This window comes from Sciurus carolinensis, chromosome 19 (genome assembly GCF_902686445.1).
Source record: "Sciurus carolinensis chromosome 19, mSciCar1.2, whole genome shotgun sequence".
Classification (NCBI taxonomy): Eukaryota; Metazoa; Chordata; class Mammalia; order Rodentia; family Sciuridae; genus Sciurus; species Sciurus carolinensis.
In genome coordinates, this window is record NC_062231.1 from 27850381 (window position 1) to 27873762 (window position 23382).

Here is a 23382-nt window from a genome sequence, read left to right on the forward strand (position 1 = left end):
ACGAACAACATTTCTCAATTGTTATCAGAGTGGCTTTGTGTGATCACCGAGTCCCTTTCGGGTGAACCAAGTGCCAGTCCACAATGAGGAAGTTGGCAGATCTCCCCCAGGCCCGGTGTCCCCGTGGCCGCTACCAGCGGGGCCGCGCGTTTCGCCTTGTTTACAACGGCTGACAGCGCTACCCTGACCGAGGCCGGCCTCCTTATCGTGTTGTTGTGTGGAGCGAGACTTCTCCTCTCCGTTTGTGTTTCCTGGCAGGGCTTTTCTTGCCTTATTGACAGTTTGTAAAAATATGCATTAATTTGGAGTTTCAAGCATGTATCATGGTGTCTCTTTGCTGTGTTTGCTTGAAGTTGATTAATGATAGAACCTCGCACCGGGTCGTCCTCTGGAGAGTTCTTTCACAGGGTCCGCATGTTAACGAGCACAGCAGAACACACAGCAAGCCATGATTAGCCCCGTCTCCTGTGCTCCGGTCCCAAAAAGACCGCTGCTGAGTTACGGGGTCCCGTTTCACGTGATGATTCGAAGGCGCATCTCCCCCCACCTGGGAGGCCACGTTGGGGCTGTTCCCCGGAGCACCTGACTCGCTACTGCGGCTGAATCGGGTCCTGGGGACCTAGGGTGCCGCGGAGCAGGAAAAGAGCCACAGGTCTGGAGACACGGGAGCCCCGGCCACGCAGGGCCGTGAGCTTCGCAGGCTCCTGGTTTCGGGCAGCGTGGGGCCGGGAGCAGCCACTGACCCTCTGCCTCTTTCCCCAGGCATCCCGTTCACGTCAAGGAAGAGCCCCTCGATCCGGAGGAAGCCGAAGGGCCGCTGTCCTTGGTGACGACAGCCAACCACAGTCCAGATTTTGACCAGGACAGAGATTACGAGGACGAGCCAGTCACCGAGGACATGGAGTGAACACCTGGGCGGGGCGGGGCCGGCCCGAGCGCGAAGACCGCGGCAGGCAGACGGAACAAAACAGAAACCCTGCCAGACGCTGGCAGCGGGATTGCTCTCCCTGGGTCGAGCCGGCTGGAGGATTTTCACGAACGCGTTGACGACTCTGAGACGTGTTGACTCTTAGTGCCATCAAAAGTCCCATTTGGGAGTATTTTTGATTTTTCTACTTTTTGTTGAAAAAGGAATTTGTACTCTGTGCGTTGGACGGACTCGTTTGGTACTTGGGATCTTCCTCTGTTCACAGTCAACATCAGTGTTGTACATTTGCTAAACTGAGATTCACTTTCAGCAGCAGACTTTGAACTGCAGTCCCGCCGGCGTTGGACGCGCGGCGCCCGCCCGAGCCGCGGACCGCGCCTCTGCCAGAGTCCACGGGTTCCAATGGACGGCCTGTTGCACAGTACCGCATGTTGATTATCACTGCCTTTACGCCTTTTGGTTTTTTTGTTTTTCTGTTTTTTGGTTTTTTTTTTTTTTTTGCTTCCAGTTGGGATGGGGAGAAGCCTTTGTGTGTGTATTGGGGGGAGGGGTTAAAATTATCCCAAACTTTTTAACGTATTGCTTTTTATTTTTTTTTTCTTCCTTCTTCTGTACCGTTTTAAGTTCTGACCTCAGGCCTCCACTTGGCCCAGGGCCTCTTGGAGGCTTACAGTTTCCTGTACCTTGTGATGAATGTCGATAGGTATTTTTTATTACACAGAGCTGAATGTCATTTCTCGTTCATAGTTTTCTGTCACTCATTCCATTTTCCTACAGACACCACCACGTTTCTCTTGAAGTCAGAAAACATTCCGTTTTGGTCTTTTTTCAAAAAGGTCCCAAATGCTGCGACTCTACACATGAAGCTCCCATCTAACCGGTGGGGCATCCTGCCAGAAAGAGAATGAATGACAGAAAAAAAAGAAACAGAGACACTCAGAACAACGCAGACTCATTCCACAGAGCAGTATTGGGGGCAGTAAGGGGGTTGTGTCAGATTTTCCCTTTTTTTTTTTTTTTTTTTTTTGAATAAGCAGCATCATTCTGAATAACTGCCACAGCATTGTGTCAGCACCAGGAAGCAGGGGTGGGGGACGGCAGGTAGGCTGACGTCACGGCTGCCACGCACTGGCCCTCCGTGACCCAGCAGTGAGGGCCCAAGGCTCTGCTGGGGTGGCCGCCGTGGGCTGCCTTGACTGCAAAGTGACCAGAGGCCAGCTTTCCGGAGCAACTTTGTTGGACGCGGGGCCAGGGCAGAGCCCGGATCGTCAGAGCTGCCCGGTGGCACTCTGCTGTTTGAATGCAAACTAGACTTCAGGTGGAACCCGTTGAGGGTGTTCAGGAGGACCGAGTCCCGCGGGCGCTGCAGCGCCTGTCTCGCAGGCCGCGTTTGCCGCGCAATAGCATCACACCCCCCCAGTGTCCAGGCCAACGGAGGACATCAGGTAGATGGGCTCCTGCGGGCCCTGGGCCTCAGGGGAGCCGCATGGGGCGTTGGCAGCGCCGTGGGCCTGGGTCCCACGGCCCCCCACACCTCCATCTGCACCCATTTCCCCGACATGTATTTATCTAGAACCGTAGCTTTTGTTTTTAGCTCGAGAGCCTTTTGGAGCTTAATTTATATTCTTTATACCTTTTATTTCTAAAATTACCAAAGATGTTACAGAAAGGTAAATTATGTTCTCTGTTTTATGCTTTATCTGATGAAGCCAAATATCCTCTTATTGTTGATCAAAGGAGGTGAAAGAATTTAGAGGCAAACACGAGACACAGGCTACTGCTGACCTGAGAAAGCTCGCCCTAGAGCAGATTCAGAAGACCAAGGAGGTGAAGGAACCAAAGTTGTTACTTTTTTCTAGTTTTTTTTCTTTCTTTTTTTTTTTTTTTCTTGTACCTCTACAGAGACCAAAACTCATCCTTATTAAGAAAAATTAGGGGGCTACTGAAGATAAAAATAGGACACAGTATTATAGTTGCTATAGAAGGAACAAAGTCCCATCTCAGAAAGAGCTGTGAATGTCTGCCACCGGAAATGAGCGTGTCCGACAGAGGGGACAGTTCAGGTGAAGTTCAGGAAACCAGACAAGCATCTGCAGTTGAACCTAGACCACACGATAGCATTTCTAGAAGTTTCTTTAAAGTCATTTAGTGAGGTCATATGCCACTTTTGTTTAAGAACTGTGCCGTCATCCCTGAATTAATTTTGGTTTATCTTGGCATTATCTTCTCCAATTTGTTTTTGTGTTATTTATCTTTTTGGATTAGGCCTTGGACAACATTTTTCATTTAAAAAAAAAAAAAAAAAAAAGTAACACTCCTGTCCACTCAAGCTTGGTACAAAAACGTCTTCGGCAGTCATCCTGGAAGCGTCCCTCTGCTCTGTGTGTGAAGGGCAGGCTGGGGTCACTCGCGGCTCCCCGGCTTCTCCAGGCAGCCTCGCGATGTGCAAGGCAGTAGCCAAGAGGGTCCCGGGAAGGGCCCCATGCTTCTCAAGGAGCGGTTGCTGGTTGGTGTGGTATTCAAAAGAGGATAAAAATCTGGTAGATTAGTTCATTCTCAGCATGTGTAGCTAGACACGAGTAAAGATAACAGCATGAGAGACTGTTAGTACGCATACCTCAGTCCAAACCTTTAGGGAATGATGAAAATTTAAAAATACATTTCACTCAGTTGCACCTAGTTGTATGTCTTGCATGCTTAGTCTAAAGACTGTAGCAAAAAAAAAAGAAAAAAAAAAAGAAAAATTAGATTTTACATATCTTTGCAGGTATCACAGCCTTGCAGAAGAACCAACTGAAAAAACAATTCTCAGGCTTCACAGCAAGCAAGCTTCACTATGATTTCTACAGTCCCGATTCTGTATCCCACGGGGGTTCCGGTCGCTTCCTTAGGATGGGGCTCATTATGTTGTACATAAATCCCAATGTGTCTGTGTGAATCTTTGTCTTTTTTGGGGGAGGGCGGAAGGCGGTTCTTTTTTTAGATATTGTTCCTAAAAAGGAATAAATGCATACACCTGTTTGTCAAAACACCTTTGCTTTTTGTGCAACTGCTTTATATTAACTACTAAAAAAAAAAAAAATCTTTGGGAAAAAAACTACTGTCTGTAATGGAATTGCAGAATACGCTGCACATGTATTTCCTTGGGTTATCCTTGCTTTAAGAATATTGGATGACGTTTTCTGACGTGGGAGGGAGAAACTTTTTTTTTTTTTTTTCTTTTCAATTGTAACATAGTTGATGGATTTTTTTTTTTTTTTCTTTTTCCGTTGTCATCGATTGGAGCATTTTGTACAGGTCTGTGTGTGCGTGGGCGCGTGCGTGCTTTAATCTGTTTTTGATACATTCCTGTCCCTTGTGTTTGATCCGGCCACTGCCTTCCTGGCTGTCTTACGATGAGTTCATACATTTGAAAAGAGGAAAAAAAAAAAAAAAAAAGATGTTGTTTAAAAATGTTTTCTCCTGCTGCAGTAAATATTTTGCATGATGAAATTCTAGGGTCACACTTTCAAAGTTTATCAGTGAAGTAGTGATTCATAATGGGGAGTGTTGGAAATATTTGAACTTTTGTATAAAAAAAAAAAAAAAACTTTACAAGGTGCCAAGATGTAAAGACAGTTTGTTACTTTTTTCTTCACCCCCGCCCCACCCCTCAGAGAAAGGCAGACATCAGGGAGGGAGTCCCACATATCAGACAAGTGCACTGTGGGGACGAGGACGCATCTGCTGTCCCCAGTCTGTCCCTGTAAGATGGAGTAAGGCTGCCATGCTGGTCTGGCAGAGAAGGAGTGGCAGTTGTGCTTTGAGTGTCCACTACAGTCCCAGCAGTGTGTTCCCAGCGTCCCCTCAGACCGAATAAAGGAAACATGGATTCTCAACCTACAACACGATGTAAATCACTAGCTTTTTTTCTTTTTTAAATCATAAAAAAAAAAAACAGAACACCCCACAAAGGCGCATCCCAGCCTGTTGCTCTTGGTCCCCCGCGTTCTAGCTGCGCTGCTGGTTTCTCGGTCTTTCCAGCACCTTCGGGTCCGCGGCATCCCCTCCCGACCTTCTGAACGTTCTGCAGGTTGGTGTCACGCTCCGCCCGAGGAGGAGATTGACAGCCCTCCAGGCATCCCGTGGGCCCGGTGGCTGCTGCCCTCTCCGCTCCCTGCGGTCGCCGTGGCCAGGGCCAGGGTGCGGTCCAGACGTGAGCACAGTGCTTCGTGTTTGTGCCGCCAGTAGCGGGAGCCGCTTTGTTTTGATAAGTCATAAAAGAAACTCATTCCTTGACGTCAACTGTAATTCCATCATTCCATGTCTGTGGAGACAGACAATCACAAAAATGTGGCGTAGTCAGTACTCATTCCTGGCACGACGGCATTCTCAAACGCAATAAAGACGCTGGTGGTTCTCACTGGTGGGCACAGTCGCCCCGGCCTAAGTTTGCTCCCTCTGACCCGCTGGTGCTGTGTGTCAGTCATGTGCCCTCCGTTCCCCAGCCTGCTGCTTCCACGCAGAATTAAATCAGTCTTAACTGAAAGCTGGCTTCGTCGCCACAGCAGAAGCCCTTCCCGAGGACGAGATCTCCAAGCCGAGGGGTCTCTCTACCTGGAGGATTGGGAGGGGGAAAAAAGACAGGGGCTGTCTCCTGGGGAAGCCCACTCCTCTTTCTCTCCCTCAAATTTTATAAAGAAAAACAAAATGTTTAATAACTAGCATTAAGAGCAAACTAAAATTTCAGAGGAAAGCAATTTCATGAATAATTCATTAAAATTTCACATCTGCAAGATTAGTCATCCAAATAAAATGCTAATGTCAAAAACATGCACCATCTATAATATTCTCATCAAGAAATCTTTTTGCATATAATGATAAATGCTTAGATTAGAACAAATGATTCTATAAAAATATTCTAACCAGAGTACACTAGATAACTGCGTTCAGTGCAGAAAACAACTCTGCAACCAAAACGCCCCGGAAAAATTACCTGAAATTTCTTTCATGTTTAAAAATTCAGTACCTACAAAATTTTCGCTCATTCTCTCTAGTATCATTCTCTCACATGTACACGGGGAGGATTAATGAATTCCAGCACCGTCTTCCAGCACAAATTACATTGCCCGTATATTGAAAACGGCGCTCGAAGCAGCCAGGCCATCAGAACGCAGAAATCCATAACGTGTGATTCTGAGCGCGCGACGCAGGTCAAGAGAGGCCTTGAGAACCAGCCTTGCCCTGTTCATTCACGTGGGGAAGTGCCCCATGAGGCGGGCAAACAGTACTCCTGCCCAGCGTGGTCCTGAGAAGCCCATGGTAGGAAAGTCTGACTGCTTTCTATTCGACAGGCAGAATGTGCTGCTAGGTTGCAGGTGGGTGCCTCCCTGCACCGACAGTTATGCCACAGTTTAGAAACCTCTATCTGAGGGTCACCTTTCATTCTCACCTGGCTTCTCAGTATGATATCAGGGGTCGCTGAAGTCCCCTAAGTAGCAGGCTCAGACTGATGCTTCTTCCAGCACACGCCTGCGGTCGGTCCAATCAGACATGCCCACACGCAGAAGGATCCAGACAGCGAGAGGGGACCGGTTGGCCAGGGCCGGCTGGGGACGCACACTGTGCCTTCCTGGCCTTGCAGGACCTGTGCTAAAGCAGGACGCCACAGCACATTTATTCCAGACTTGTCACCCAGATAAACAAGGCGGCACTCCCCCAAACTGGCTCCTCTCGTAAATGAGGAACTTTACATATAAAAAGTATAACTGAAGACTAATTTTACACAACACTGGCGGTTTTGTATCAACGTATTCCGCACACCAAAGAAAGATTAGAACGAAGTGTTAGCCTCTCTTAACTAGAAGTTTGATTATATTACATATTCACACAGAGCCTAGTCATCACAATTGAAGTTTCCATTGTTGTTGAGGCAAAAGTATTCTTTATTTAAATACAGTGAACTTGGGTCTCAAGCCTTCATTTAAGGTGTTGACTGACTGATGAAAGGTTTAAGACAGAATTCACATTGGAGGGAAATTAAATTAAATACAAAAACAGTGTTCTGACTTTGGGACAATGTTTAGATTAAAAAGCTATCACTTGATATATAACCTACTTATATTTATTTTTAAACAGTATTTTATAAAAACACAACCTGATGTCCTCTTATTGCCACTAGTTGTGAAGTCACATTCAGTGCTGACTACATATATATATGTCTATATATATCTCCATCCATCCACCTGACATTACCGACAGTCTTTTTTTGGTGTGCGGGGGCGGGGGGCGTTATACCAAGAATATAGGGAGGGAAAGGAGACAGGATTTAAGTTATAATTTGAAGGTAACCGGCCTTTCAAGAATTAATTTCAGCCAAAGCAATAATCATTATTTACCAGCATGTGACACTTTTATCACTCATCATATTAGCAAATTTCCATTGAAAATGCTAAAATGGTTCCTCATAAGGCAGATAACTGCTCAAGCTGTAAAAATGACCAACACAAGTGCCGGTACTCAAACATTAAATTATACTGTAATTAATAAAGACAGTTAAACTGTCTACCAGCAACAGCAATTTAGGTAACCACATTTGATCAGCTATAAATTGTAACTACATTAAAATTCCAGAAATATTAGCAATATGGATTACTTGATGGAAGTCAGTGCTGATCACCAACACTCTTTTTTTTTTTTTTTTTCCATTTTAAACAACGGAAGCACAGGTCACGTTGACCACAAATCCGTGGGCGAAGATCAGGCCTCGGCACTTTTAATCTTGTGAAACAAGCAATTACAAATAGTTGCATCGATTTCTTAAAAAGCTTTAGGTGACATAAATTGTTTCCTGTTTGCTCTGATACATAAATGTCACCGAGTCCAGTATTAATTAGGGCCATAGAACAACACGGGGTGGCGGTGTGGCCTCCGATCAAGAATGTATCAGTGCTTTGTGAAGGTTCTGGGGGCGGCTCTCGCCGCCCCGCTTCCCACACACAACAGGAGAGGAAGGCAGAGCGCTTCCTGGCTCGAGGTCTGTAGCACCAGCTGAATGCTTGGCCTGAACTTCCCTGCAGGATTCAGCCTGGCTTTGTTTGCCATCTGACAAGAACCTCCACATTCGTAAGATATCTTCTAAATAGAATAATATTTACAAGGCATTCGAGCCTCTGAAAAGCCAACACGTTTCGCCCTTCTTGATATTTGGTGCTATACATGCTTCCTCTGGTTTATGTTTCTTAAGATGCAATTTCGAATGGCTTGCGCACGCTATTGACTTAACGTAAATCAAACGTATCGTATACGCTTTCTTGGGGTTGGCGTGCCACTTAGAAAAGTCCGTGAGATTCTGGGGGAAAGGCGGCCTGGGGAAAATGTATTAAATGGAAGTTTTTACTGTAATAGAATATTAACGTAAGTCAATGCTCATTTGCCATTAAGTTGATCCTTTTTAAACATACACATGCTTTTTATTATTTTGCACTCAAGCAAAAGTTCCACAAAGACTTTCCATCTAGCTGGGAATGTCTCTGGTAAGAAACATTCAAGAAATTCTGAACTCCAGAAAGACAGCAGGCATCGTCCACGCTGAGTGCTGGCCCACTTGGCAGTGGACGCAGACCATGCCCGAGAAAAGGCCGGTGCTGGTCAGTAGCATGGCAGAGGCAGAAACGAGTACCTTTTAAAACCTTCCTCGCTGCCGCCCCATCAGCACACAGATGAAAATTTTGATTTGCAACATAAAAGATTCATTAATTACCACTTGAATATTTAAAGCTATTTTGCAGTCTAACAGAGATAGATAAAGCATTGAATTAAAACCTCTAATAAAATTGTAAAAATATTTCGGTAAGTTTACCCGTGTTATGATTTAGGGAGAGATTCAAGCATTCTCACAGAATAGAGTCTTAGCAATTTTCAAGTGTGCATTTGAAAGAAGGCGCTAAGTGTTCTGGGAACAATTTGTTTCTCACTTTCAAATGTTTACTAATAATTTGTTTTTGATTTGAGCTTGTCACCTTAGGACTCCACAGATGGAATAAAAAAAAAAAATCATCTACCAAGCAGATCTGTGCATCAGGTGTCCCATCCAGAAATTAAAAGTGTGGCAAAGCACCCTCCCGCCCCGTCCAGCCCTGCCTGTGACTCTTCCACAGCTGACTCCCCAGGCTGTTGTGGCGTCGACCCCTCCAGCAGAGCGTGCCGGGCCCACTGACATCGCCTGCTAGAGGTTCTGAACACCAGGCCACCAGACGCAGCCCTGACCGTAAGGAGCAGGGTGCCTCCGGCAGCTGGCTTCCTCTCCCTGGTCCTCAGCTTCTCTAGTTCATTCAAGACATTTAAATGATGAAAACAGTTCCTTCCTATTTTAAAGTTCTAAAATTTTAATAACACATTCCCCCCTGGGGGCTTTTCCTGATGAGATCCTCGGCCTACGCGTCTGTGTGACATGCACTTTGCAAAGACATCGTAGGATTGCCTTACCAGACCCCACCTTGTAACCTGCGGTCAGAAGCGTGTTCCCCAGCAGGCGACGCGTGCTGCCCCCTCCTTCCCGCACCGTAAGCTGAACGAGCTGCTCAGCCCAGCAGGGAATGGGGTTCGCAGGGCAGGTTTTAGACCCAAGGTTGTGTAGCGATGCTCCCCAAGCCAGGGAGGGGAAGAGTTCAGGAAGACCCCTCAGTCCACCAGGGACCATCAGCAGACCTCCCAGAATGTGCACTGTTGAACCGGAGCCCAAAGGGCGTCCAAGTGTCCGCCAGCCAGGCAGAGTGAGCGGAGTCCTGCAGGGCCCGGCTGCAGAGCTGGGGTCAGCAAGAAGGCCACGGACTCTGAGGGAAGCCACCCTTGCAATCACCAGTCATGAACCATGCCAAGCGAATCACAGCGAGCAGCACCAGGTGCTTACGGTGGCTCTCCTGGGAAATGAAGGCACAGCAAGGCCAGCAGCCTGACCCAGCCCTCCTGCCACCCTGCTGGCTGGCTGTTGCTGGTGCCTGCACCCCGCAGGCTCCAGAGGTGTTCTCCCGAGCTCTCTGCCTGGGGTCTTTGCTCCAACTGCAGGGGCAGAGGCCTTGACCTTGGCCTCCCAGATTGGGCCAGGAAACCTTGCTTAGGTGTGCAGAGGGAGTGGACACAGGAAGGCAGCTGTGCCGTTGGAAGCTGACAGCAGACATGGGAACCTGTCACACCCACCATCCCCCATGCTCTGCGGCCACCCTAACCAAACACCTTTCCAAACTTCCACTGCTGACCCTGCCAGGTAGGAGTAGTGGCCAGCATTGCCAGATGAGGGTGCTGGGGCCTCTGAGCAGCACAGGTCACACGGGGTGGTGTCTGAGATCTGCCCTTGTCCTTGGGCTGATGCTAGAAGCCCATCTGTGGGCACTGGCAGTGCCGCCCACCTACAAAGGCCTCTGAACCAAATGAAGTTTCCTGCAAAGGCACCAGATCAAAACCAGGTGCCCAACACGCCCTCTGGATAAAATAGCTTTACAAGAGGCTTCGCAACATTCATTTTTGAACATGTTACAAAGTTATCAAATACGATGGAGGAAGAGCCTTTAAACACAAGCCCTGTGTAGTCCTCTGTGCGCACTGTTAAGCACAGGGGAGAAGCAACATGTCGGCGTGAAGCCAAGCTCCGAACTACAGGCTCTATCTACCAGTACCTATGGGGTATCCTGGTCTCTTTCTGGCTCACACCTTAAAGAGGTGGCCAGGTGCAGTGGCACACACCTGTAATTCCCACCGCAGGTGAGGCTGAGGCAGGGGAAGTACAAGTTCAAGGCCAGCCTGGGCAATTTAGCAAAACCCTGTCTCAAAATAACAACTCGGGCGGGGATGTGGCTCAGCAGCAGAGTGCCCTGGGCTCAATCCCCGGGACACAGCAGACGATGGAGCTGAACGGTGAGGAGCCCCAGCCTCCGGCAGGCCTGCCGCCCGACGGTCTTCTGTGTGGAGACGGCATCTCTGCCCAGAACCCCACTTAGCTGCAAGAAGCAACGGTGGGCTCCCCGAGGACAGGGACTCTGCCCGGTCACCTGGCCAGGGAGGAGCAGGGTGGGGAGCCCATGGGCTGGGTTTGGAAAGGAGATGGCATGTGCCACACAGGTTCCCTGGCCACGGTTGGCTGGTGGCACTGGTGCCGGTGCCCCGGGTGGGCTGCCATCGAAGTCCCCACGTTACGAGATCCCCGTGTTGATGGAACCGGATGGGGCTGGAGGTAGAGTCGGCCGTCAGTGTTGCTCCATCGGCGGGTCAAGTGCTGGTGAGAACACGGTGCCCTTCCTCACCAACTCAGGGTCCCGCCGGGAGCCAGGCCAATTGGACACCCACAGGAAGTGGGCAGCCTCAGGCGCCCGGGAACATGAAACCTGGCTCTGTCTGCAAAGGTGAGTGACCAGGTCCGAAAGCCGGGGTGACGCGGTGGGGTCGGTGGCTCCTCACCGGTACCCCTGTTCTTGTCCCCTCTCCTCCCCGGCAGTGCTAGCTACCGTTGGAGGATCCGCACGGTCCCCTGCGAGCTCGGAGCTTAAACCACTGGGAGAAACGGAGGCCCTGTGATGAACCCAGGGGACAGTCGCCTTTCACCAGCTTGCAGGCGAAGGTGCCAGGGCACACTGGGGTCTTGCTCAGAGCTGTGGACAGGACCCCTCCCCACCCTGCCATGCCAGTGGCGAGTGTGGCTGTCTGTCTGTCTGTCTGAAGGCTTAGGGAAGAGGCTGTGGCGGGCTGTGCAGGGTAGATGTTCCAGGCAGGAAGAGGGAGTTACATTTTGGCTTTGATCACACAGAAAGGGTGGAAAATCCTGGTTCCATTAAAAAAATCTAATTTGGAGAAATTAAATAATTTGCACTCAAAAAAATCAAGAACTTGAAGATCCTGATGAGTTGTATTGACCCAATACCAGGTGACCTGCTTAACGAACTTAAAATTCATGTCTCTGGAGGCTTAGAGGAAAGGTGGCCACGATAGCCGTTTGGTCAGAACTAGAACGCAGGGCGTGCACATACAGAGGGGCAGGAAGCACGTGTGCCAACCTCAGGTATCACTTCCTGGGTGGGACTTTTTCCAAAGAGTTACTAATTTGAAGATAAACATTTTTGAAAAGCTCAGTTCACCCTAGGTTCATTCTCTCTCCGAAGTCCTTCCTTAATTACAAAACCTATATAACCCATTTCCTTTGGTGTGCACAAAGGTGTGTAATTAAACCATCGCATAACACCTATCTCCATGTAAAACTCGCACTTAGGAACTTTAACTGCTGAATAAAAACTCCTATTACATGACCATTAAGTATTATGAATAAAGCAAGTCATGGTAGGACTTGATTAATTTTTATGCACTATGGATTGTGTCTTGAAGGAATTTGATTGTGGTATCTTCTTCTAGGAAGCCCCACAGCCTCTGCCGGCGTCGCCTCCGGCAAGGCGTGTCCTGAGCTGGCACTGGGAGAAGGCACCCGGCCCCACTGTGGGCATCTGGCCCTCGGCTGCTTTTGAGGGCTTCGGGGAAAAACCTCAGACCCCACTAATTAAATAGCAAAATCAGTCCACTTGGCACTGGACAGTGGGACAAGAGGAGGGCAGAAAATTATAATTCAGAGACACTTTCAAAGATGACGACGTTTTAGGTTAGTGCATATCAAGTTTTTAGCTTAATACCTTAGAGCCAGAGTCGGAGATGATGAGACCGGATTTGGAATTCTAAACGCCATCCATGTGTGCCTTAGGAGCTGAGACCCCAGGAAGAGGAAGGGTTGTGAAGAGCAATTTAGAATCCCCGAGAAGGTTTGTTTACTCTAATCTCTGAGTAGAGGAACAGAGAAGCGAACCTGTGTCTCTAACTGAAAGATCTGAACTTGACCAGCAAGCAGGAGGGCCCCCTAAGTGTGGACGCGGCTAGAGTGTCGCAGGATTCTGGAACTGAGAGGGCCTAAGTGAGGGTCCCAAGGTCAGTCCAGAGAAACGCTCTGCAGAACAGACGGGCCAGGAGCTAACGCAGACGTGGGGCGTGAGCAGAGAACAGCCTCTGCGGGTCCTGCTCTCCAGCGGTGGGAGGGACGTGCCCAGAGTTGCCATGACTGCCCTTCCAGCGGCCTCAGTGGTAGACGTGAGCCTGGAAACCAGGGGGCCATGTGCAGAAAGCCAGGCAGGTGGGGGTGCAGAACCCACACTGGGGCAGAGGCTGCGGCCTATCCTGCACCACCGCTTCCCAACAAAGGGAAGCCTGGCTTGGAAGACAGCGGCAACCACCATGGAAACAAGGAAACCCCTCCAGGGGCCGGGTCGAGCTGGCGCAGACCTGGAAAGCACAGCCCAGCCCAGCCCACCGTCATGCCCAAGAGCCACAGGCCCAACCCCACTCCAGGGACTGGGCTTCGGCTTCCTCCTGGAATCCACTGCACAAACCAAGCCAGCTGGCACCACAGGGCTGCCTAAACGCACGGGCAGAGCCGGCACCCGTGAGTAGGGCCGCCGTGAAGACAGATGGCTTTCACGCACGGGAAAGGTGGAAACAGAGACGGCCCACCCAGACCTTCTGGAGAACGCTCCTGCAGGAAGAGCCCCAGCAGCAGGGCAAGCGAGTTCTAGAGAACCTGCGGCCGACCAGTGAGCAAAGACAGCAAAGCGCTTGGAGTCTTGAAAACTTAGAACAAGATTCTGGATATGGAAACGAGGCCTGAGGCCTGGGCTCGGCCGGGAGAGTGCAGCAGGAGGAAGAGCACGCTGTGTAGAGAAGCCGGGAAATCCACAGGGAGCTTAGTGAGCAGAGCAGCCACAGGAGTCATGGATTTTCAAGCCAGAGCAGGAAAGGAGAGTATCTAGGAAAAGCGAAAGAGGACCCAAGTGTTAACAAAATGGTTTCACTTCAGATACCAGCATCTGACACTTAAAAATGAAAAGACAGGACTGGGGATGCAGATCAGTTGGTAGAGCGCTTGCCTCGAATGCATAAGGCCTGGGTTCAATCCCCAGCACCGTTGAAAACAAAAAACAAAAAAACACACCGGACGTTAATATTGGGTGAACACAAGCGTTCTGCAATATGTGTTCTTTGACGAGAAACATGCAATCAATGAACACCAGGTTTGAAAATTAAACAATAAGAAAGGTCAGGGAAATACGAACCCGGAGAAAGCAGTGGCGCCCATTCGGACACATGCGGGGAAGAAGGACTTTTGGGGAAATTCACAATGGACAAGGGAGAAGGAAGCCTGAAGAAGGAATGGGGCAGAGAAGACATAGGACCAGAGTCCAGAGGCACCGAGGAGCACCTCATGCCGTCACCTGAGCACAGCCACACTTAGAGCGGAAGGAAAACATCACACAGAGCCGGCATGTGTTGACTCAGAACAGTCAGCAGATGTGGGACCCCAGGTAAAACGACCTGGAGGCTAAGCAACAGAGACAGACGAGAGACACACAGAGAGAAAGCTCCATGTCAGACAAGAATCATCATCTTCACTCGACCATGGAACAGTCCACAAAGAAGTGTGTGCGGATTCACCAGGCCCTAAAAGATGCCGAAGAATAGATACCGTGGAAATCACATCCTCTAGCTGGGGATGCAACTCCACAGAAGAACACTTGCCGAGCATTTGCAAGACCCTGGGTTCGGTCCCCAGCACCAAAAACAAGCAAACAAAAGAAAGCCCATTCTCTTTTTGGTAATTTGCACAATCTATATGACTAGAAACAAAGTAATTCTACTTAAGTGAAAATCATAATAAAAATTGTAAGATGCTTAGAAACAAACGACACTGAAAGTCCTGCAGCTGTTCTTAAGGTGCAAAACAACTTGAAAAGAATCTGATGGTGAATAAAGGAGCGTAACAATCTAATTCAAGAAGTTGAAAACTTATGTTTCCAGCTAAGAAAATTAAGATGTACCCCATGATGGTCAGATGTCAGTGGCGGGGAGGAGAATTACAGGCAATTGGAGAGAGCAGCGGCCAGGTCTCCGGTGCTGCCAAGGGCCACCACCCAGAAGGGGAAGCCTGGAGAATCACAGGCCAGCCTGAAGGCCTTGGTCGGAACCGTCAGGGTACTCGGAGAGGCCTTGCCACAGCCATGGGAATTAGTCAGACCCAGTAACAATGCCCACCACCACCAAGGACATCTTGAAAGCCAGACTCCAAGGGATCAAAGTAGCCCCACCTGCCTAACTGCATCCTGCACTAAAGCTCAGGAACATTAGTAATAATGAAAATAACAACACACCCAGCACCCAGCTAGGTAAAATTCACAACATCTGGAATCCAATCAAAAAGTTTCAGGCATGTAAAAGCAGAAAAATATGACCCATATGGGAAGGAAAAAAAAATCAATAAACTGAACTAGCATAGATGTTAGAATTAGCAGAAAGGAATATTAAAAGCTTGTATAATAGTATTCCACGTGTTGAGATACAAAAGATATTTTTAAAAGGTCCAAATCAAACTTTTACAAATGTGAACCATAATGTCTGAGATGAAAACTACATGAGTTGGGATTAATGGATGTTTATACCTTGTGGAAGGAAAGGTTAACAAACCTGAATTCATTGAACTAAGTACATCCAAAATGTTTGTGAGAAACAAAGGGAGGGAGTGAGGGAGGGAGGGAGGGAGGGAAGGAGGTCCCAAGAGCTGCTCGACAACTTCGAGCAACATAATAGCACATGGCTGCAATCTTCAAAGTAAGGGCGAGGCATAAAAATATTTGAAGAAATTAAGACTGAACCTGCCCCAAATTAGCTAAAAGCTATACATCTGCAGGCCAAGAAGCTCAATAAACTTCAAGTATTGGAGCCAAGGCATGTCTTATCAGATAGTTCAGAACCTGCAGTAAAGAGAACATCTTAAAAGCAGCCAGAGCAATAAATTGTGTACAACAATAAGGATAAGAATGACAGCAGACTTATCTCAGAAACAGCATCAGTGAAAAGATAATGGAATAGCTTCTTTAAAACACTGAAAAAAAAACTGTTGACTCAGCATCTAAATCCATCAGAAAATCTTTTATAAGAGAATATGAAATGAGGACTTTTGCAGAGACATAGCCGAAAAAATGCACTGCCAACAGTACACTGTAAGGCATGTTAAAGGAAGTTCTTTTGATAACAGATGAAAATATGAAACCACACAAAGTAAAAGATGCCAAAATGGTAAGTACACGTGTGTATGTGTAAGATTCTTAGATTGAAAAATTTGAAAAGAGAATTTATTGATCAAACTAAAATAATAGCAGTGTACCCTGAGGTTTATAGCATATATAGAAATAAAAGTATGGCAAAAATAGTTCAAAGATCAGAAGAGAATAAGTGAAAGTCTATCATACATGGTTCTTACATATAAAGGACAATAATATCACTCAAAGAGACTGTGCATTAAACATGTACAAATTCTACAACGATGACTAAGTAAAAGACCAAAGTTTTTTGCTAATAATTCAACAAGGAGATAAAATGGGGCCTTAAAAATATTTACTACAAAATAAGGCAGAAAAAAGGAGAAAAACACAGAACAGATGGGATAAATATAACTCAAATAGCAAAATGGTAAGCTTAAATCTAACCATATCCAACAGCACTGATTGTACATGGTCTGATAATTAAAAGGTAGAGAGGTCCAGTTGGAAAACATGGGCAAACCCATTAAATGCTGCCTACAAGAGACAGCTTAAATTAGAAGTGCAAAGAAGTTAACATGGGGGGACGAGACATACCACACTTATCAAGAGAATGCTAGAGTGGCTGTTTAGAGTGGAACACACCATTGGAGGAAAAGAATGATTGTTCATGATATTAATTAGAAATTATTATTATTATTATTATTATTTTTGCACCAGGGATTGAACCCAGGGCGCTTAACCACCAAGCAACATTCCAAGATCTGTTTTATATTTTATTTAGAGACAAGGTCTCCCTGAGATGCTTAGGGTCTTGCTAAATTGTTGAAACTGGATTTGAATTTGAGATCCTCCTGCCTCAGTCTCCAGAGCTGCTGGGATTACAGGCCTGCACCACTGCACCCAGCCAGAGCCCAAATATTAATGTTCCTAGTAACCACTTAGAGACATAGGAAGCAAAACCAGAGCTACAAGGTGAAGGAGAAAGCCAAAATTATAGGGTGATACTTGACTATCTCTCAGTAATTGATACAACTGGTACACAGAAAACTAGTAAGAGTATAGAAAATTTGAGCAGTTCAATCAACTATCTTGACTCTGACATTTTTACAACTTTCCACTCCAAAATAAAACAGAATACATGTTCTTTTCAAGTATTCATGGAACACTTTCCCAAACAAACAGGACTCTGTATTGCAAAATAGTTTCAGTAAATGTAAAAGGATTTAAGTCATATAAAGTGTGTTCACTGACCAAAGCAATTAAAATAGAAAGACAGGATTTCTAGAAAATATCCATAAATTTGGAAACTTATAACCCCACTATAACTGATCTCTAAATCAAGAAAAAAAATTTTAATTGTAAAAAATTGAAATAAATAAAAATGAAAAAACTGTGTGGGATGCAGCTAAAGCAGTATTTGCAGAAAATTAATAGTACCAAACATGCATATTAGGAAAACAAGAGTGTCAAACAGTGCTTCTGGCCCCAACTTAACAAACTAGATTAAGAACACAAAATGTAGCCTAAAATAAGAATATACCGACTGGGATAGAAATCAGTGGAACTGAAGACAGGAACACAGAAAAATCAATGAGACGGTCAATGAAGTTGACAAATCTCCACCCAGACTTGAGTAATACAGGGAAGAAACAAGTCTTTGTGAGACCCAGGAGGGTGGCACCAGAGTCTGCAAATGCCGTTGGATGACAAGGAGCTGTCAGCAGCAACTGTGCAACAATGAATGGGCCGTCTCAGATGTCACAGAGCCACCACAGGCCACCACAGGAAGTACACCTGCACACACTCGCCTCTGTGAAGGAGCTGACAGCTTTCAGAAGGAAAGCTCCAGAACATCCCTGAATGGGTGAACTCTCTATCAAACACAGAGATGATACCCAGTCTTCACCGTGAAGGAGGAGGAGTCTGCTGTGAGACCCTCCATTCCTCGAGCAGACAGAACCATCCCAAGAAAAACACCCGCAGGTCAATGCTTCTCATGAACACAGGTGTGAATATTCTAAACAAAACATTGGCAAACCCAACTCAGGACCACACGGAAGGGACGGCCCATGGTGACTCCCAGCACGTGCTGAGTACCAGTAAACTGAACCCTTAAAATCAGTTAAAGGGGTAAAATTCTTGCATCTATTTTAGTAAATGAAGATTTTAAAATGAAAATTTTAAAAAAATCAATGAAATTCACTACATTCACATTCTGAAATAGAAAAATGTCAGCATCATCTCACTGGGCACAGATCTGACATCTGATGAAGACCTGCCAGTGTGCCTGACACTGACCCTGGGCTGGAGTGACACCTCCCACCCCGTCACAGGCCGTGGCAGGAGACCCCTGGCGAGCACCCTTCTCCATGGTGCAGGCCGCCGTGCTTTCTCCATGTGCTCAGGGATGCTCGCGCGCAGCTGCTCCTCGACACTGACCAAAGGCCCCGTCCAGGGCAATGAGGCCTCAGGGTCAGAGGCTGAGGTAAAACGTGTGTGTAGAGAAGCCAGAACTAATGCGTGAGCTTAGCAAGATGACTAGAAGATGAACATTTCCATTGCGAGTACTTTAGTACAGAATCACATGAAACTGGGAGTAAGAACAGTGGCATCGGCAATAACATTAGAGGTGTGATATTCCTCTGAAGAAATCTGAAAACATAATGTGAGATTTCTAGACACTGAGAACTACGAAACATTCCCAGGCCAGGCACGGTGGCGCATGCCTACCATCTCAGGGACTCACGAGGCTGAGACGGAGGATGTCTTTTAAGAAATCGTGCTGGACAGTTTGTTATCCAAACCTAAGGAATGATATTCTCTTTCATACTTTATACAAAAATTAACCTAAAAGGGAGGTTAGACCTGAAAATAAACCCCAAACTACAAAACTTGTAGAAGAAAACAGAGGAAAAGATCTTGTTGAGTTCAAATTAAGTGAAGATTTTAAGACATTAAAAGAATGTTTATAATAAAGAAAATGCAGGACTTGAGAAGATGGCAGAAGCAGCCAGGCAGCAGCCAGAATCTCATCGCAGCACAGAGGGGAGCAAAACCGAGCCATGTGGGAGGAAATAAATACACTCAGACTCCATACTGCCTGTCCTGAGACCTGGAGAGACTGGCAGAGAGGCACCAGGTGGAAAACCTAACCACCACCCTAAATGGTGGGCAAGGGCAGGGGCAGCAGGGAGTCAGGGGCACAAGCTCACCCACTTCCAAACAGTGACCCACAGATACAACTTGCAGCTGTTCTTGTGCAGTGCAGTGGTCGCTCCACCCAGACAGAGGCAACAGAGCAGCAGCTTTGGCTCTGAACAAAGAAAGGCAGATTCACCAGGCCTCCGACCACCCACTCTGCGGGGAGGCACCACAGGAGGATGAGGGACAGTCCCCAGGATCCGAAATGCTGGGCTGGGATCACAGGGCCTACCAAAGAGAAGCTGCCTGAATATCCAGTGGCATAGGGCCCCAGGGGAGAGTGCCTGAGGCTATGCAGCAGGTAGTGGGGTTGATACTGTTCAGTCATAATTGGCAAGGTGTGTGCAGGCCCTTCACAGCCTGGGGCACTGGACGCTAGAGTCCAGGTAGACCCCTGGAGTCCCCTCACCCGTGTACCTTAGACAGGTGAGTCAGCTGGGGGAAACGTCTGCACCACAGCTCACCCACAGAAAATCTACAAGAAACCAACAGAGGGGAACAGGCACACAGTGACACACAGCAATCACAGGGAACCACTAATAAGACAGAACATGGCACCAACCCAGCAACCAGCTGCAAGCCCTGAGCTGACAAACCAGAGCTGTTGGTATGACGATCACAGCAACTAGGAAACTGTCCCTGGGTCCCCAGCAACTCAGGACAGATCCACAACCTAAGCCTGCTGGTTATCTGCTAAATGTCCAAACCCCAATGAAATGCAAACCAAGATTCAACAAGCGTTCCTTTACCTGGACACCGTGTGCTGTAAACAAGTCTGACATCAGCTTTGACCACACAAATGACTCCTTAGGTTGAAGGACAATTGTTAACCCAATTGCCAACTTTGCCCCTTCAATCGATTTGAATGTATTTCATCTAATGGTTTAAAGCATTGATTGCCATCAATCTTCCTATCTTTGTTTTCCCAGCTCTAGTTTATACCCACCTCTCTAATCCCCCACTCACCCTGACACTGTCTGCTACAACCTCAAATGACACCCATCCATCTCTCTCCTTCCTACCTTGGTGTAAATTACTTTCACAGCTTCTCTTTCTCTTTCTCTCTCTCTCTCCTTTCTGTCTTTTTCCTTTGATTTGCCCAGTCTTATTTCCTCCCATCTTTTAGTCCTCATTTAAGGTTATAGAAAGTTTGCTAAGTTTAACAACTAATGTTTAGACCTGTTCCAGAACTTATTTTAGGTATATATTTGAACTTAAGGAACAGCAGAGATCAACTGAAACAAGTTTTTGTTCTTATGAGGTTGAAAAAAAATGAGACCTGGTCTAGAAGTGACTATAGTAAATAAGGCATGGTGGCAACACTTAAGGTAGGGCTGATATTAGGATCAGCAGAGACCACATAGTGAATTAAAATATCATTATAAGAATATTCACCCAACACAGGACTCTTAAGAGAAGGAAGCTCAAAAAGTAGTCTTACTTAAAAGAAGAAATCAGAACCATACTGATAGATGAGTAGACAAACAATATGAAAGAGCAAGGAGACAAATCATTTCAACCCAAGATGTGTCAACAAGAGACTTCACTGACACCACAGTGGAGGAGATGTCAGAGAAGGAATTTAGAAAGCTCACAGTTAATCCATTCTATAAGGGGTTTAGACAATGTAAGGAGTAAAATCAGAGAGAAAATACAAGTGAAAGAACACTTCATTAAAGAGATAGAGATTCTGAAAAAGTGGAAATCCTAGAAATGGATCCATAAAAAAATTTAATATTCAATGGAAAGCATCACCAATAGACTAGACCACTTTGAAAACAGATTTTCAGGCCTCTAATCTTGAAAATAAAGTTGACCAAAAAGAAAGAAAGAAAGAAAAAAAATAATGGAGAAACCATGAACAGAATATTCAATAAATATGGGATAACATTAAAAAGCCAAATTTAAAATTTATGGGAATACATGAAGGCTCTGAAATACAAAGTAAAGGAATACACAATCTTTTCAATGAAATAATATGAGAAAAATTTTCAAACCTTAAGAATGAAATGGAAATTCAAATACAGGTGGCATTTAGGACTCCAAGCATACAAAATCACAACAGATCTATTCCAAGACACCTTATTATGAAAATGCCTAACATACAGAATAAGGATAGAATTTTAAAAGCTGATAGAGGAAAATGACTAGTCACATTTAGAGGTAAACCAATCCAGGTTTCAAATGATTTTTCCATGCAGGCCCTAAAAGTTAGAAGGTCTTAGAATATTATATACCAAGTTCTGAAAAAATGGATGCCAGCCAAGAATACTATACCCAGCAAAATTAAGCTTCAAAATTGAAGATGAAATAAAGACCTTCCACAATAAAAAAAGTTAAAAGAATTCGTAACTAGAAAAACTGTACTACAAACGTACTCAATATTTCATGTAGAATAAATAAAAATGAAAAACAGCAGAGGTATGAATTGCAATAGAAGAATAGTCAATCAATGGAGAACCAAATTAAATATAAACATTAGAAATAAAAATGACAGGAAATAAAAATCATCTCTCAATAACAACTCTAAATAAACGGTCTAAACTCTTCAATCAAAAGACACAGGTTGGCAGATTTGATTAAAAACAAAGACCCAAAAATACATTGCCAAGAGACTCACCTTATAGATAAAGACGTCCACAAGTTAAAGGATGGGAAAAAACATACTATTCACATGGATCTCATAAACAAGCAGGGTTTTCTATCCTTATATCAGATAAAGTGAACTTCAACCCAAAGTTAATCAGAAAAGACAAAGAAGGTCATTTCATACTGCTTAAGGGAATTATACAAGAAATAATAATTGTAAACATTTATGCTCCATGAACAATGTAGCACCTTTGAACATTAGACAAGTCCTTCCCAATATTAAGAATCAAATAGACCACAACACAATAATACTGTATGACTTTAACATACTTCTTTCATTTCTAGATAGATCATTCAAACAAAAACTAAATAAAGATGCTAGAAAACTAAAAAACACAATAATTTGGACTTAACAGACATATATGGAATATTTCATCCATCAATGACTGAATACACTTTCTTCTCAGGAGCACACGAATATTGTCTAAAATAGACCATATTTTAGGCCACAAATTAAATCTTAGCAAATACAGAAAAAAGAGATAAAACTTTGCATTCTATCAGAGCATAATGAAATTAGAAATCAATTTAACAATAAAAACAAATCACTTTAATAGCTGGAAACTAAATAATACTCTTTTGAATGATGAATGGATAGCAGAAAAAAACAGGATAGAAAAAATATTGAGTTAAATAAGAACAGTGATTCAACATATCAAAATCCTTGGGTCACTATGAACATAGTTCTAAAAGGAAATTCAGAGCATTGAGCTCACACTTTAAAACATTAGAAAGATACCAGTAAATAATCTAACATTACATCTCAAGGCCATAGAAAAAGAGCAAACCAATACCAAATTAAAAAAAAAAAAGGAAATAATTAAAATCAGAGACAAATTCAAAAAATTGAGATAAAAAAAAATTCAAAGATCAATGAAACAAAAAGTTGTTTTTTTAAAGAATAAAAAATTGATAAACCCTTATGCTAACCAAAAGAAAGGGGGGAAAACTCAAATTATTAAAATTGGTGATGAAAAAGGAAATATCACCACAGACACTACTGGGATCCAAAATATTTTGAAAACTTATATTCCAAAAAGCTAGAAAATCTTGAGGACGTAAACAAATTCCTAAAGACATAGACCTAATTCAAATTGAACCAGGAGGACATAGAACACTTAAAAAGATCAATTTCAAGTAATCAAATTAAAGAAGACATCAAAAACCTACTAACAAAGAAAAGCCCAGAACTGGATGGATTCTCAGCCGAGTTCTACTAGTCCTTTAAGGAACAATTAATACCAATCCTCCTCCACAAAGTAGAAAAACAGGAAGTTCCTCCAAACTCATTCTATGAAACCAGTATCACCCTGATACCAAAACCAAAGACATATCAAGGGAAGAAAACTTCAGGCCAATATCCTTGATTAATATAAATGCAAAAATTATTAATAAAATGCTGGCAAATCACAAACAAAAACACACAAAAAAGACAGTTCACCACGATCCAGTGGGTTTCACCCCAGGGATGCAAGGTTGGTTTGACATATGAAAATCAATAAATGT

General features: G+C 45.1%; 1 protein-coding gene across 8 annotated transcripts in view; it reads left to right on the forward strand.

The window, feature by feature from the left end:
• The window catches only part of Foxp1 (forkhead box P1), a 513865-nt gene extending 512451 nt beyond the window's left edge, over nucleotides 1-1414 (forward strand). For 4 of the 8 annotated variants that reach the window (XM_047534814.1, XM_047534811.1, XM_047534812.1 and 1 more), the window contains one exon: nucleotides 763-1413. In XM_047534814.1, the coding sequence (XP_047390770.1) occupies nucleotides 763-907 (145 nt within the window). In that variant the 3' untranslated portion in view covers nucleotides 908-1413. Of the gene's footprint in view, nucleotides 1-762 lie in introns of all 8 variants that reach the window. The other 4 variants (XM_047534817.1, XM_047534815.1, XM_047534816.1 and 1 more) reach the window with 2 other exon arrangements.
• The last annotated feature ends 21968 nt before the right edge of the window (nucleotides 1415-23382 follow it).